Source organism: Mastigoproctus giganteus, chromosome 4 (genome assembly GCF_048544385.1).
Source record: "Mastigoproctus giganteus isolate SK-2022 chromosome 4, ASM4854438v1, whole genome shotgun sequence".
Lineage (NCBI taxonomy): Eukaryota > Metazoa > Arthropoda > Arachnida > Uropygi > Thelyphonidae > Mastigoproctus > Mastigoproctus giganteus.
The window spans coordinates 66,283,562-66,300,451 of NC_143578.1; the positions used below are offsets into that span (position 1 = coordinate 66,283,562).

General features: G+C 37.2%; 1 protein-coding gene across 1 annotated transcript in view; it reads right to left on the reverse strand.

Moving 5' to 3' along the window:
* LOC150086804 (endosome/lysosome-associated apoptosis and autophagy regulator family member 2-like) overlaps positions 1–16,890 on the reverse strand; it is a 329,438-nt gene that overhangs the window by 129,288 nt on the left and 183,260 nt on the right. The window contains exons 11-12 of the mRNA XM_090372273.1: positions 14,201–14,268; positions 13,470–13,667 (exon numbers count right to left, since the gene is read on the reverse strand). Of these exons, the coding sequence (XP_090228399.1) occupies positions 13,470–13,667; positions 14,201–14,268 (266 nt within the window). The remainder of the gene's footprint in view (positions 1–13,469; positions 13,668–14,200; positions 14,269–16,890) is intronic.

Below are 16,890 nucleotides of genomic sequence, written 5' to 3' on the forward strand. Positions count from 1 at the left end.
TCTACCACCCTAAGTGTAGTACCAACAGTTGGTACATTCCTCTGGGGTTACTTCTACCAATATGCAGTACTTTGCATTTGCCAATGTTAAACTTCAGTTGCCACTTCTCATCCCATCTGCACAAATTTTCTATATTCTGCTGCAATAGCACACTGCCATTATTGTCATTAACAATCCTGCCAACTTTTGTATCATCAGCAAACTTTGACACTAAACCTGATATACCTTCATCAATATCATTGATAATTATATAAAACAACAGTGGGCCCAACACCGAACCCTGTGGGACTCCACTAATAACATTAGTCCATGAAGAACAGCATCCATTAATTACCACTCCCTGTCTTCTCTCACTCAACCATCCCTTTATCCATTGTAGCAACTTTCCCTTAATGCCATACTGCTCCAATTTGTACAGCAGTCTTCCATATGCAACAGTATCAAAAGCTTTCCTGAAATCCAAGTATATGATAACAAAATTATTTTTTGTATCTAGTTCCTTTTTAACCACATTATAATATCCAATCATATTTGTCACGCAAGACTTTCCCTTAACAAACCCATGCTGGGTCTTAATTATTCCTGCAGACTTGTCTAGATGATCCTGCAATTCATCTTTAACCAGTAATGCCATTATTTTACAAGCAACAGAAGTTAAACTAACCGGTCTGTAATTACCCATGTCACACTTAGATCCCCCTTTGTGAATTATTAATACATTTGCACATTTTCACTCCATGGGGACTTCCTCTGAGTCCAAGAATGCCATCATAATTATGACTAAGTGTTTCCTTAGATTCTTTGCTGCCTCCTTTAATATAACTGTCCAGGTGCCTTTCTTATGTTTAACTTCAACAATTTCTCCTCCACTTTGCTCTCAGTTATTACAAAATCATTAAGCAACCTGTTACAATTTGATAAACTTCTTGCATTTTCCTCCCTTAATAACTCCTCATGTGTGAATGTAGCTGCAAAATATTTATTTACTTTGTCAGCTATCTGAGCAGGATCATCAACAGTCGAACCATCAATATCAAGTGGACCAATCTGATTCATCCCTTACTTTTAGAGTTTATATAAGTAAAGAAGTCCTTGCTGTTTTTCTTAGCGTCCTTTGCCAAAGATTTCTTGTAATCTGCCTTCGCTTGTCTAATCTCCTTTGTGACTTGATTACAGACTAGCTTATATCTAAAATAGGCCTGATAATTTCTATGCATCCCATTCATTTTTACGCATCCCAGACACGATAGGAGGGAGTATATAATGAAAGCCTTATCGATCAATTCGGCCCTGGAAAGATTGCACAAGGCTCAAGGGGTAGAATTTTTTTCAGCCTGGATTGTACTTGTTAACAGGAGAGACTACTTCAACAGGGATGAGACACACTTAAATAGAAAGGATGTAAGAATATTTGCTGATGCCATCAAGGCAGTGTTAGGTGGGTCAGAAAACTGCTAGCTTGGGGGGGGATACAATGAATAATACATTAACAGTAGCTGCTGGCAGACGTGAAAGTGATTCTTGCAGTGCTTCTACTGGAATGAGCAGCAGCCTGCAAAACAAGATGCAGGGTATTTCACAGACTGCTGGGAGTCATTGCAGTACAAGTAAACACACGGGTTGTGTTAGGGTAGCTAAGAATAGGAACAGGTACATGTATACTTGCGTATACACCAATGCTAGGAGTTTGGTAAATAAATTTGATGAATTTGAGGTGTTGGTCAAAACATCAAAGGCAGATATTGTTGAGATATCAAAGACATGGTGTCACAAAGATATAAGAAATGCAGAACTGGAATTTGAGGAGTACAAAGAAACAGAGTGGGCCACTAATGGTCCACTCTGTTTCTCTGTACAGAGTGGGGGATTTTAATTTCCCGGATGTTGACTGAAATTTGTGGGTTGGTCACCAACACACTATCAAGGCTTTTGTGGATTTGTTGGATGATTGTTTTCTACATCAGCATGTTCGGGAGGCAACTAGAGGGAGTAATACCCTTGATCTGATTATCAGTAGTGATTCTTCATGCATTAAGAATCTGCAGATAAAGGAACTACTAGGTGGCAGTGATCACAGTGTGCTGAAGTGGGATTTACTCAAAGAGGTAACTACCATCAGGGGTAAAGGGAAGGGTTTATGCTTTTGTAAAGGTGACTACGGTGGTCTGAGACAGTATTTAAATTCTGTATGATGGGGCCAACTGATGATGTTACCAATAGCAAATTCAAAACGGGAGGAATCAAAGAATTAATCTTGGCAGCTAATAGGCTTTACATATCAACTAAGAAATATTGTTCAAGGTTTAGGCCTAAATGGATGTCACATGAATTAATGAGACATGTGGCAGAGAAGAAAAATGAATGGGATACATATAAATTAATGGGTGACATAGAAGCCTATGATAGATATAAGCTAGTCTGTAACCAAGTCACAAAGGTAGGCAAAGGCAGATTATGAGAAATCATTGGCAAAGGATGCAAAGAAAAACAGCGAAGAGTTCTTTACCTATCTAAACTCTAGAAGGAAAAGGATGAATCAGATTGGTCCACTGCATATTGTTGGTTCAACTGTTGATGATCCTGCTCAGGAGGCTAACAAACTAAATGAGTATTTTGCATCTACATTCACACATGAGGAGTTATTCATGGAGGGGAATGCCAGAGGTGAATTAAACTGTGGCAGTGAGCTAGATGATTTTGTAATAACTGAGAGGAAATTGGAGGAGAAATTGTTGAAGATAAACATAGACACCCAAGATGGATGAGATCCATCCAGTTAAATTAAAGGAGACAGCAAAGGAAGTAAGCAAACCCTTAGCCATAATTATGAGAGCTTCCTTAGACTCAGGAGAGGTACCCATGGACTGGAGATGCGCAAATGTGACCCCAATTCACAAAGTAGGATCAAAGTGCAACACAAGTAATTATAAACCTGTTAGTTTAACTTCTGTTCCAAGGAAATTAATGGAGGCACTGGTTAAAGAAGCACTGCAGGATCATCTACACAAGAATTCAATTATAGCTCGCACACAGCATGGTTTTTTTAAGGGGAAGTCTTGTCTGACCAATCTGATTGGATACCATGAAGTGTTCACAAAGGAACTGGATGCAGGGAATAACGTTGATATCATATATTTGGATCTTACAAAGGTTTCTGATACTGTTGCACATGGAAGACTGCTGCAGAAATTGGAGAACTGTGGCATTGGAGGCAAATTGCTGTTATGGATAAAGGGATGGTTGAGTGGAAGAACACAGAGAGCGGTAATTAATGGACACAGAGCGGTAATTAATGGACACTAACGTTATTAGTGGAGTCCCTTAGGGTTCAATGTTGGGTCCATTGTTGTTTTCTGTATTTATAAATTATACTGATGATGCTATATCAGGCTTAATGTCCAAGTTTGCAGATGATACTAAGTTTGGCAGGGTTGTTAAGGACACTAATAACAGTACACTGCTGCAACAGGATCTAGAATAGTTGAGCAAATGGGCTGAGAGGTGGCAACTGAAGTTTATCATTGACAAATGTAAAGTACTACTACAAGCAGTAACCCCAGAGTAACGTATCAACCTTGTGGTACTAACACTGACAGTGGTAGAGAATGAAAACGACCTGGGGGTAATTGTGCAAGGAGATATGAAGTTTTCTGAGCAGTGCAGATGGTCTGCAAGAGTAGCTCATGGTGTTTTGTCAATGATACACAGGAATTTTTCTAGCAGAGATAAGGAGGTGATTATCCTTTTGTATAAGGCAATGGTCAGGCCACACCTTGAGTATACAGGTCTGGAAGCCTCATTTTAAGAAGAATGTAGAGCTGTTGGAATGAGTACAGAGAAAGGCAACAAGATTAGTGAATGGAACGAAGGGTTGCTCTTACGAAAAAAGGCTTAAGTTTTGCAGATTACAGTGTCTGGAGACTATACACCTGTGAGGTGATGTGACTGAGGTGTATAAAGCTTTGAATGGTTTGAGCATGCTCAATGCTGATGGGATTATGATTATTATTAGCTATAAGGTGGAAGGAAGCCCAAGACTTATGCTGCACCAGCCAAAAAAAAAAAAAAAAAAATCCCATGTTATCCTGAGAGAGAGAAAGAGAGAGAGAGAGTCAGAAGTAGAAGCAAATCAACAAGAAAGCGAAGAATGATGATATCCAGGTCAGGACCCTGGTTTTGCCAAGTCCATACTCACCAGATGTGAGCCCCTGGAGTAATCTTCCTCTTGCTCAGAATAATCACATGAGAGGGCATAAATCCAAATTGAGGAAAGACAGTTGTAGGATAGATGTGTGGAAGTTTGCCTTTAGCCAGCGTGCAGTTGATTGGTGGAACAGACTTCCATCTCTTGTTGTGGAAGTTGATAGCCTAGATAAATTTAAGGCTGAGCTGGACAGGTATTTAGACCGAATGGAAGGGTGAAATGGGAGCCTTTTTTTTTTTTTTTTTGGCTGATGTGGCATAAGCTTGCTTTCTTGCATCGTATGTGTCTGCTAATGCTTCTTGCCTGCCACGAATCTCATTAGTTCATCTGACAACCTTTTAAGCCTAAATCTTGAACAATATTTCTTAATTTTTCAGTATGAAAAGCTTAGTAGCTTCCACGATTAATTCCTTGAATTCTTCCCACTTAGAATTTGCTCTTGGTACCATCATCGGTTAGTCCCACTGTATAGAATTTAAAAACTGTCTGAGACCACTGTAGTCACCTTTACAAAAGCAAAAATCTTTCTTTTTATCCCTGATGGTAATTGTATCTTTAATTAAATCCCACATTAGTACACTGGATCACTGCCATCTAGTGGTTCCTTTATCTGCAAATTGTTAATACATGAATAATCACTGCTGATAACCAGATAAAGAATATTACACTCTCTGGTTGCCTCTCGACATGCTGCCGCAGAAAACAAACATTTATCCAATAAATTCACAAAAGTCTTCTTGCTTGTGTGCAAGTGACCATCCCACAAGTTCCAGTCAATATCTGGGAAATTAAAATCCCCCATTATAGGACATTCTGATTTACTGGCACACACTATTTCTCTCTACAATTATTCATTGTACTCAGAGTCATTAGGCCTATAACACACTCCTACTCTTATTTTTGCTTTCCCAGTGCTTATGTCACACCAAACTGGCTCAACATTGCACTGTTCATCTATTCAACTGGATGCACTTCCTTAGATTTTATGTTTTTCTTAATTAACAGCATAACCCCTCCTCCCTTCCTATCCTGTCTATACACATTGTACTCCCCAAATTCTGAAATTCTGCATTCCTAATATCTGTGTTACACCACGTCACTGATATTCCATTCCAACAATATCCACATTTGATGTCTTAACCAGCACTTCAAATTCATCAAATTTATTTACTATACTTCGAGCAATGGTGTACATGCACCTATTCTTATTCTTAGTTACCCTAACAAAGCCCATGTATTTATTGTTTCATGATGACTACCATCAGTCCCTGAAATCCCAGCACTCCCTTCTCCAGGCTGCTGCTGCTCATTCTGATAGAAGTAGTGCAAGAATCACCTTCACCTCCGACTGTGGCTACTTTTAACCTTTTAGTCTGTGAATCCCCCAAGCTAGCAGTTTTCAGACCTAACGCTGCCTCGACAGCATCAGCAAATACTCTTGCACCCCTTATATTTAAATGTATCCTATCCCTGTAGAAGCATTCTCTCATGTCAAAGGTTACCACTGTTCTACCAGTCTAGTTACACATTTACCCAAAGAAACCAACGTGCATACATTCTTCGAATTGTTTGTTACTTCAGTGTCATGCATCAGCTGAAACTAAATCTGTCATTTCTTTTTAGCACTTCTTTCTAAATAGTAATAAATTTCACCAAGTATTCATCCACTTTCACAAGGAAAACTTGCAGATCCCTTTTCAGCTCACAAATTAATAAGACAATAAGGACATCCTATTACCACTAATCTCCTCTTTTAATACCATTTTTAGGCCTACCATAACAGTGCAGCAATAACACTAAGTATCAGAGACAGTTTTCTGAAGAAATTCCACATTCTTTCAGGTTGTTCAGAAGATGATCGATGTTTTACCCGGTAGAGTCACCATCCAATATTGGCATTGAAAGCAAGCTGCTTTCAATTTGACTTTTTTTTTTTTTTACTACAAAAAGTCACCACAATTGGGATACAACTTGGAATAATCACTTTGATTTCTGCCATCTGTGCCAATCAAAAATGGCCCATTTCTCAGAACCATCACTAAATCTTTCCCTGACTAACAATGCCTATTGTTTCTATTCTTCTACAACTGTATCTTTTATGCTATTTTGTTATTGAGAAACATATTTCTGAACAACAAGCCTGAATGATCAGCACAACTCAGAAGATTATATTCTATGACAAAAGGTACAAATAAATATTCAGCATGTATGACATCATCCTCCCGAAATGCAACATCTATTTTTGCATTTCCTTCTATGCACTGAATGCTGTCTTTAAGTTTATTTGTTTGTAAATACAAGGCTTTTGTTAGACCACACTTGGAATACTGTGTTCAAGTATGGAGACCTCACCTAAAGAAAGACATCGAGCTTCTTGAAAGGGTGCAAAGACGGGTAACTTGCCTGGTGAGATCAGCAAAAGGGCTTCCTTATGAAGAAAGACTTCGAATATGTGGGTTGCAGAGTTTGGAAAATAGACACCTTAGAGATTTGATTGATGTGTTTAAGGCTCTGGGAGGCATCAGTAAAACGAATGGGGACGAAATTTTCAAGATTATAAATGTTGCTAGAACTAGGGGACATAAATTCAAGTTACGGGGGAGAGATGTTTAGATTTGACTGCAGGAAGTTCTGTTTTAGCCAGCGAGTTATAAATTACTGGAATGGGTTGCCTACATGTGTGGTAGAGTCTGACAGTTTGGGGAAATTCAAAGGACATCTGGATAGTACCTTCGGGTCAGGGAAACGCTTAGGATGATAGGCTTAATTTCCTTTTTTTTTCTTTTTCTTTTTTTTTTGGCTGTTGCAGCATAAGCCATAGGCTTTCTTGCACTATGCAGTCATTACTAATACTAATACTAAATACCTGATTACATCACATCTCCCACCTCTTGAAAAATCCCATTTGCATACAGTACACAAGGCAAACATGTTACCTTTTTCTGAATTTCCAATGCATGGAAAATCTTGCATACATTGTATTTACATTTTACATTGTTTTTTTTTTTTTTTTTTTCATTGTAAAATTAAATTTTACATTGTATTTCTTTGTCATCTTACTGAAAGACGTTGTTAATTAGCTTCACACTATACAATTTAAATGACGAAAATGAAATGACTGCACAAATGGCACATTACTATTTTGAAACAAACTACTACAGCCTGCCTGACGACAAATGCATTAAAAAAAAATAAGCAGATATTCACAAAATAAAAAAAAACATCCAATTTTAATGTAATTTATTATTTTTTGTGACAAGAAAAAAGATGGAGGAAAAATTTTATCAACTATATTATGATGATGAGACAGAGAAGGATCAAACTGAGTAAAAAAAATGGTGTCTCCAAAATAAATTCAAAGAACTGGCAGCAATGTAATTAAATTATTACAGTTTGCTTTAGAAACAAGATAATTCAAATTTGATGGGGAAAATTTATAAGCAGCCAAATGGGTTAAATATGGGGTAACTCACTCTCACACTAACGGAAGATATCTTTTTGGGCTAAGGTAAAGCAAGCCTGCATGAAAAACATGCAAAAGTTTGATGAAATTTACCGGTAAAAGTACTTTGCTGTAACGGCATTTAGCATTAGTAGAAGCATATGATGCAAGAAAGCAAGCTTATGCAGCATCAGCCAAAAAAAAAAAAACCCTTCCACTTCACCCCTCCGTTTGTTCGAAATACCTGTCCAGCTGAGCCTTAAATTTATTTAGGCTATCAACTTCCACAACAAGGGATGGAAGTCTGTTCCACCAACCAACTACCAGCTGGCTAAAGGCAAATTTCCACACATCTATCCTATATCTGTCTTTCCTCAATTTGTATTTATGCCCTCTCAGGTGATTATTCTGAGCAAGAAGAAGTATCTCATCAGCATTGAGCATGTTCAAACCATTCAAGGCTTTGTACACCTCTATCAGATCACCTCGCAGGTGCCTAGTCTCCAGACACTGTAATTTTCAAAACTTAAGCCTTTCTTCGTAAGAGCAACCCCTCATTCCGTTCACTAACCTTGTTGCCCTTCACTGTACTCGTTCCAGCAGCTCTACATCCTTTTTGAAATGAGGCCTCTAGACCTGTATACAGTACTCCATGTGCGGCCTGACCACTGCCTTATACAAGGGAATAATCACCTCCCTATCCCTGCTAGAAAAATTCCTGTATATCATTGATAAGACACCATGAGCTACTCTTGCAGCCTATCTGCACTGCTCAGAGAACTTCATATCTGCCTGTACAATTACTCCCAGTTCCTTTACATTCTCTACCACTGTCAGTGTAGTACCACAGAGTAGATACTGTGCTCTGAGGTTGCTGTTTCCCATATGTAGTACTTTACATTTGTCAATGTTAAACTTCATTTGCCACCTCTCAGCCCATCTGCTCAACCTTTCCAGATCCTGTTGCAGCAGCATAGCGTCAGTAGCATCCTTAACAACCCTGCCAACCTTTGTATCGTCTGCAAACTTGGACATTAAGCTGGATATACCATCATCAATATTATTTATAAATACAGAAAACAAGACCCAACACTGAACCCTGAGGGACTCCACTAATAACATTAGTCTACGATGAGCAGTGTCCATTAATTACCACTCTCTGTCTTCTGCCACTCAACCATCCCTTTATCCATAGCAACAATTTGCCCCCAATGCCACACTGCTCCAATTTGTGCAGCAGTCTTCCATGTGCAACAGTAATAAAAACCTTTCTAAGATCCAAATATATAATATCAAAGTTATTCCCTGCATCCAATTCTTTTCTGACTACATCATAGTATCCAATCAAATTGGTCAGGCAAGACCTTTCCTTAACAAAACCATACTGTGTCTGAGCTATAACTGAATTCTTGTCAAGATGATCCTGCAGTGCTTCTTTAACCAGTGCTTCCATTAATTTTCCTAGAACAGAAGTTAAACTCACAGGTCTATAATTACTTGTGTCAGCCTTTGATCCTCCTTTGTGAATTAGGGTTACATTTGCACATCTCCAGTCTGTGGGTACCTCCCCTGAGTCCAAGGAAGCTCTCATAATTATGGCTAACGGATTGCTTACTTCCTTTGCTGCTGCTGCCTCCTTTAATATAACTGGATAGATCCCATCCAGCCCAGGTGCCTTTCTTGTATTTATCTTCAACAATTTCTCCTCCACTTGACTCTCAATTATAACAAGATCATCTAGCTCACTGCCAGTGTTTACTTCATCTATGGCATTCCCCTTCCTGAATATTTCCTCATAATTCCTAATGTAGATGCAAAATATTGGTTAATTTGTTAGCTACCTGAGCAGGATCATGAACAGTTGAACCATCGATATCAAGTGGACCAATCTGATTCATCCCCTTCCTTCTAGAGTTTACATAAGTAAAGAACTCTTTGCTGTTTTTCTTTGCATCCCATGCCAAAGATTTCTCGTAATCTGCCTTCGCCTGCCTAACCTCCTTTGTAACTTGGGTACAGATCAACTTATATCTATCATAGGCTTCTTTGTTACATGTTAATTTATATGTATCCCATGCATTTTTCTTCTCTGCCATATGTCTCATTAGTCATCTGACATCCATTTAGGCCTGAACCTTGAACAATATTTCTTAGTTGGTATGTAAAGCCTAGTAGCTTCCAAGATAAGTTCTTTGAATGCTTCCCATTTTGAGTTTGCTGTTGGTAACATCATCAGTTGGTCCCACTGTATAGAACTTAAATACTGTCTCAGACCATCATAGTCGCCTTTACAAAAGCAATAACCCTTCCCTTTACCCCTGATGGTAGTTACCTCCTTGAGTAAATCCCACTTCAGCACACTGTGATCACTGCCACCTGTATCAATGGTTCCTGTATCTGCAGATTCTTAATGCATGAAGAATCACTACTGATAATGAAATCAAGAGTATTGCTCCCTCTAGTTGCCTCCCGAATATGCTAATTTAGAAAACAATCATCCAATAAATCCACAAAAGCCTTGATAGTGTGTGAGTGACCAACCCACAAATTCCAGTCAATATCTGGGAAATTAAAATCCCCCATTATAAGGCTCTCTGATTTCCTGGCCCACTCTATTTCCCTGTACACTTTCTTATTATACTCATCAGTCATTAGTCCTATAGCACACTCCTACTCTCAATTTTGATCTCCCAATGCTTATGTCACACCAAACTGACTCGACACTGCACTGTCCAGCGATGTCGACTGGCTTCACTTCCTTGGATTTTATTTGTTTCTTAACTAATAGCATAACCCCTCCTCCCTTCCTATCCTGTCTATCCTTTCTGTAGATGTTGTACTCCCCAAATTCCAGTTCTGCATTACTTATATCTGTGTGACACCATGTCTCTGATATCCCAACAATATCCGCCTTTTATTCTTTGAGCAATACTTCAAATTCATCAAATTTATTTACCAAACTCCTAGCATTGGTGTACACAAGTATACATGCACCTGTTCTTTTTCTTAGCTACCCTAACACAACCCATGTGTTTACTTGTACCCCAATGACTCCCAGCAGTCTCTGAAATATCCTGCATCTTATTTTCCAAGCTGCTGCTCATTCCAATAGAAGCAGTGCAAGAATCACTTTCACTTCTGCCAGTGGCTACTGTTAATCTTTTAGTCCTTGTATCCCCACAATTTATCAGTTTTTCAACCCACCTAACACTGCCTCGATAGCATCAGCAAACATTCTTGCACCCTTTCTATTTAAGTGTATCCCATCCCTGTAGAAGCAGTCTCTCCTGTTAACAAATACAGACTAGGCTGAAAAAAATTCTACCCCTTGAGCCTTGCACAATCTTTCCAGGGCCAAATTGATCGACAGGGCTCTCATCATATACTCCCTCCTATCGTGTCTGGGCAGAATTGCAGACACTTTCAAATTGAACCCTAATTCACAGCTTTTTTTTCAACAGTATGCAGTAGCACTCAAGATGTGGCTTTACCATTGCCTCATACAGTGGAATAATTACCCTCCTTATCCCTGCTGGCAAAATTCCTAATATTCTGATGAAAATAATGACAAAATGACGAAAACTATCCTAGCAGCCCATCTTCACTACTCAGAAAAATTCATGTCTGACCACACAATTAACTGTGGGTCTTTTTTTAGCTCTGCAGTGCAGTGATAGACATTGGTATATTATTTTGGGATTACTACTACCCATATGTATTACTTTGCAGTTGTTGATGATAAACTTCAATTACCACTTCTCAGCCCATCTGCCTAACTTATCTAGATCTTGTTGTAGAATACCCTGATTACAGTCATTAGCCACTCTACCAGCCTTTGTGTCATCTGCAAACATAGATATTAGGCTTGATATGCCATCAATAGCATTAATAAATATTGAAAGCAAAGATAGATCTAATATTGAACTTTGGGGGGGAACTCCAGTACTAAGACTGATCCAAGAAGAGCAGTGCACATCAATAACCACTCTGTTTTATTATGTGACACAAGAAAGCAAGCCTACAAAGCACAAAAAAAAAAAAAAAAGCTTCCCACAAGCTACTTCAATTTATACAGAAATGTTTCACAAGGAACAATATCAAGAGCATTTATGAAATCTATGTATATGATGCCAAAATTATTTTTTTACATTCAGTTCCTTTGTTATTTCATCATAGTATCCAATTAATGATTTATCAGACAAGATTCCCTTAACAATTTTTCTGAAATGAGAAAAATTAACTCTGCATTTGATTTTACAGACTGAAAGGATATTTTATTATATGAAATACAAAAAAATTAAAATTTCTGAGAGCTTGCAAAAACCCTTACATTTATTTCAACTTACAATTATAATTTTTCTGCACTGACTATAAAAATTTAATTATTTTCTTTTGGTGATTTTATTTTATTATTATTATATTAATTTTTTGTATTCAGTATTAAGAATTATTAAATACCAAAAGATGCAAGGAAGCTGGGCTTTTGCTATATTCAGCCAAATGGGGGGGACTGTCCATACAGTTTTTTTTTTTTTTTTTTGGTTAGTTGTTGGTGCATCGGCTTCTGTGGCCATAATGCACCTCCCAAAGTTTTTTTTGCATTTTCTACTCTGATCCAAGCCCAAGGTGGGATTTGAACCCGTGACCAGACAGGTTGCCAGACAGGCACTTTACCCACCCAGCTAGCCATCCATACAGTCTATGTCCCCTTACACTTATTATACACTTCCCACTGCCAGAAGAAGCCTATCCAATTGTACCTTAAATTTCACCAGACTATCAACCAACTACTTTTTGTTGGTTGGTAGTCTTTTTTTTTTTCTTTTTGGTGCAATTGCACAATTTTATTGAAATTCAAATAACCAACATTGAATTTTTTTCATTTCCTTCAGTGAATGGAACAAAAGTTTGCTCTTACAAAGAAAGGCTTAAGTTTTGCAAATTGCAGTGTCTGGAGACTAGGCACCTGTGAGGTGATCTGATTGAGTTGTATAAAGGCTTGAATGGTTTGAGCATGCTCAGTGCTGATGGGATTCTTCCTCTTGTTCAGAATGATCACCTGAGAGGGCATAAATTCAAATTGAGAAAAGACGGTTGTAGGATAGATATGTGGAAGTTTGCCTTTAGCCAGCGGGTGGTTGATTGCTGGAACAAACTTCCATCTGTCGTTGTAGAAGTTGATAGCATAGATTCAAGGGAAAACTTGACAAACATTTGGAGCAAGTGGATGGGTGAAATAAGGGTTTTTTTTTTTTTTTTTTTTTTGGCTGATGCTATATAGCTATCATGTGCCTTTGCTAATGCTAATGCTTTATAGTGCATTTAATGAAAACTATTTAATTTTAGTTAAAATAGTTAAAATTAACATTCTTCTGTATTTCTAATTTAATTTGAGATGAAAATTGCACACAATACCACTTATTTGTGGTAACACTAATAGGTTAGTTTCAAACAATATTTTTCCACATATAAGATTTAAATTAGATTTATTTTTTTTTATTTCGTATGATGTGATCAATACACGAAGGAACCACTTTTTTCTTGCTTCCTTCGTGTATCGTGGCCGGGATATCCAACCAACCGGTTGATTCGGCACCATCGTGATATCCAGCCCGAGGCGGGAATCGAACCCGCGATCTTTGGGTTGCCAGGTAGGCACTTTACCTACCCGGCTAGCCCAGTCGGCATTAGATTTATTGGTAGGTCAGAATAAAACTGTTGACCCCAAGCAGTCATACAAAATTAAAATGTTAGCACCAAACATAATTCATGTTAGCTTATAATCCTTTTTAATTCAAAAAAATTTTTAAATGAATGTCTTACCCTTCTGCTTCTGAACCTTTTGGGCATGGCAAACATTCAGATGCACCTCCATTTACTGTGTTAGTAACAGTTATATTGTATATTTTGGCCATATCATCTCTGAAATTTTGTGGAATCTGTTTAATTTTACTGTCTTCATAACTCTGCTTTTGAAAAGCCCAGCTAAAGATATAGGAGTCATTTTGGCTCACTTCAAATCTAGAAGGAAACCGATAGTTAAATATATATTTAATTTTGATAAAAAAAAATATTAAAACACTTATAAATAAAAGTTTATTCAATTTTAAATATTTTGAATTGAATGTACCTCAAAGTTATGCAAGTTTGACAGATGCATTTCTGCACTGTGGATTATGTACAAAACTGCATGATTCTTAAAAGAATTTTTGAAATATGTAATGAACTTTGAGTTGATGCATTACTGATGATGTATAATTGGTGTGCTACCAGAACTTTTTAAGGAACTATAAAACTTCAAATCGTATACTGCATGTTTAAATATGCATGTTAAAAAAAAAAAAAAAATTAGCATATTTTAAAAAAATCTGCATATTTAAAAAAAAAAACCTGTCACAAAAGCAGTTTTTTTATGAATATGAGTTGATTGCCACATGCCAAAATGTCTCCAAAAACTAAAAAGAAAATGAGTGCCTGTCAAGTTCCCAGTCATTGTCTTTGCTATAAATGGGCACCACCATTAATAAATAGTATCTACATATGAGATCACTCACCTGAAGTGCTGCTTTCTTTGTTGTCCTTTCCAGTTTTCAACTTCAAATACAGTGTTTTTTGAAGATGTCTAAAAACAATCAGATGATTCTGTTAACTGTAATCAATATTTTAATTAATATACAACGTTCTTTATAAAAGAACTATTTACTGTACTACCCTAATATTATAAGATGTATATTCATTAAACCTTAATACTATAAAATATATATTAACTGCACCTTAATATTATAAAATATAACTGACAATAAGAAATAGTTTATTAATTTTTTTTTGTTTGGAACACCCCCCCTCTGTTATTAACACATGCCCAATGTTTCTATCACATTTCTATATATAACATCTGAATTTTACCATGGCTGCAGCAATGCATGAGGCAACAAGTTTGGAACTTGAGGTAAACCTTAAATTTGTCTGGCCTTCCCATTCTTTAAAAGAGATATCTGAGGCAGTTTTCCCCTTGATTTATGTATACCAGCTCTGAATATTATGAATTATCACTAATTATGATTAAACTGATTACTCTCAAATGTAAAGATTAAAAACTTGTATAAAACAGGAGTGTTCAACCTTTTTCAGGTAGAAGCCAAACAGATAAAATGCTGAAGGTTGAGGTTCACATGGGTTCTTGCGGACAACATGGTGAATATGGGCTTGGCACACCCAGGGTCCTGAGCTGGATATCATCATCATTCTCTTTCTTGGTGATTTCCTTCTCCCGCTCTCTCTCTCTCTCTCTCTCAGGGTAACTCAGAATTTTTTTTGGCTGGTGCAGCATAAGCCTCAGGCTTCCTTGCACCATATGGCTAATAATAATAATAATAACAGTTCCTTGCTGACAATGGAACATTTTTCAAAACAGAATTTAATTTTTGTTTTCAACATTTATATTTACAGTTTAGTTTTTTTTGCATTTAATAATTAAATATGAAACTCCAATAATTATTTTATGATACTAACAACATTCTTATCATATAGTTATAATAATATTGTTACTATTATAGAAAAATACAGAAAAAATCAAATATTACTAATAATGGATATTTTAAAAAGTCAATATGAAACTATAATTGATTACATCAAAAAAGGTCTATATGTAGCCTATGCGCTGTGGATAGTTGTTACCCCATGTGTAACACAGGACATACCATTATTGTCAGTTTATGTTGAGCATATTTTTTACAACCAAATAACTAATTAATTTTCATAACTAATTAAATTTTTTATAACTAATTAAATTACAACTCTAATCCATACTATCTAAAAAGTTACAAGAATACATAAAAACAAATATACGTTTCAATTTAGCTAATTCTGCATCACGTTCTCCTCAAAATATTCCCCTTGAAACTTACTACGCCGAGCCGACACCAATTCTGTTATCTTTGGAAGATTTTTTTCTTATTTTTTTTTTTTTTTGTATTACTATTAGACATTCTTTTACTATTAGACATTTTTTTTTCTAAATTGTTAAGCCATTGTTAAAATAACTTTCTTTTGAGGTCAAATTCCATCTTTGGAAAGGATATCATCATTCTTCTCTTTCTTGGTGATTCCCTTCTACTTTTGACACACTCACTCTCTCTCTCTCTCTCTCTCTCTGGGCAACTCGGGAATTTTTTTTTGGCTGGTGCAGCATAAGCCTCAGGCTTCCTTGCACCATGCAGCTAATAATAATAGCAATAATTATTATCATTTCTCTTATATTATTTCTCCCTGATTGGGGATTCCACCTCATGACAGGTATTGCTACCAAGTACACATAATAATAATAATAATAATAATAATAATAATAAGAGAGTACTTGGACACATTGAAGCTGTTAGGAGAGTACTTGGACACATTGAAGCAGAACCTCCTTGCACTCAGCAAGAGACCATACCAATACAAAGAGAGCTCCCAGAGCTAAAAAAATAGAATCTTCGATGAGAACCAAAGAGGCTTCTACAGGAATCTTGGAGAAGACAGGAAAGAAGGGAACGGACCACCCGAGAAGAAGATGATTGAGGAGTTCTGGGGAAACATATGGAGCAGGAAAGCAAGACATGACAGCCGGGCCACCTGGATAGAACTAGAACACAAGAAAACGAAGGACGTACAAGAAAGAGAGGGTGGGAGATTTGGGAAGAAGAAGTAAAACAGACGATCAAGAACTCTCACAACTGACAAACTCCAGAAATAGATAATATCCACAACTACTGGTACAAGAAGCTCACTTGCACACACAAGCACCTGGCAGAGCAGTTCACCTGAATGATAAGGCACCCAGAGACAATCCCAAAGTTTCTCACTGAAGGAATCACATATCTGAAGCCTAAAGATGAAGGTACAAGAAACCTGGCAAAATATAGGCCAATCGCCTGCCTCCTGACCAGCTGCATAACCAGGAAGATATCAGACCACTTGGAGAGCCAGAACATAATGGCTGAACAGCATAAAGGATACAAGGAGCAATTAACCATAGATGTGGTGGTTATGGAGCTAGCTTACAAGAAGCGCTGCAATATGTACACAGCCTATATCGATTACTGCAAGGCCTTCAACCATGTGCCTCATAGCTGGCTAATAGAGGCACTGAGCATCTACAAAGTCAATCCGATAATGACAAACTTCCTAGAAGAAATGATGCCGAAAGGGAGTACCACCATTAAGGTCAAAAACATCACAACCAGGCCAATCCCCATCAGGAGAG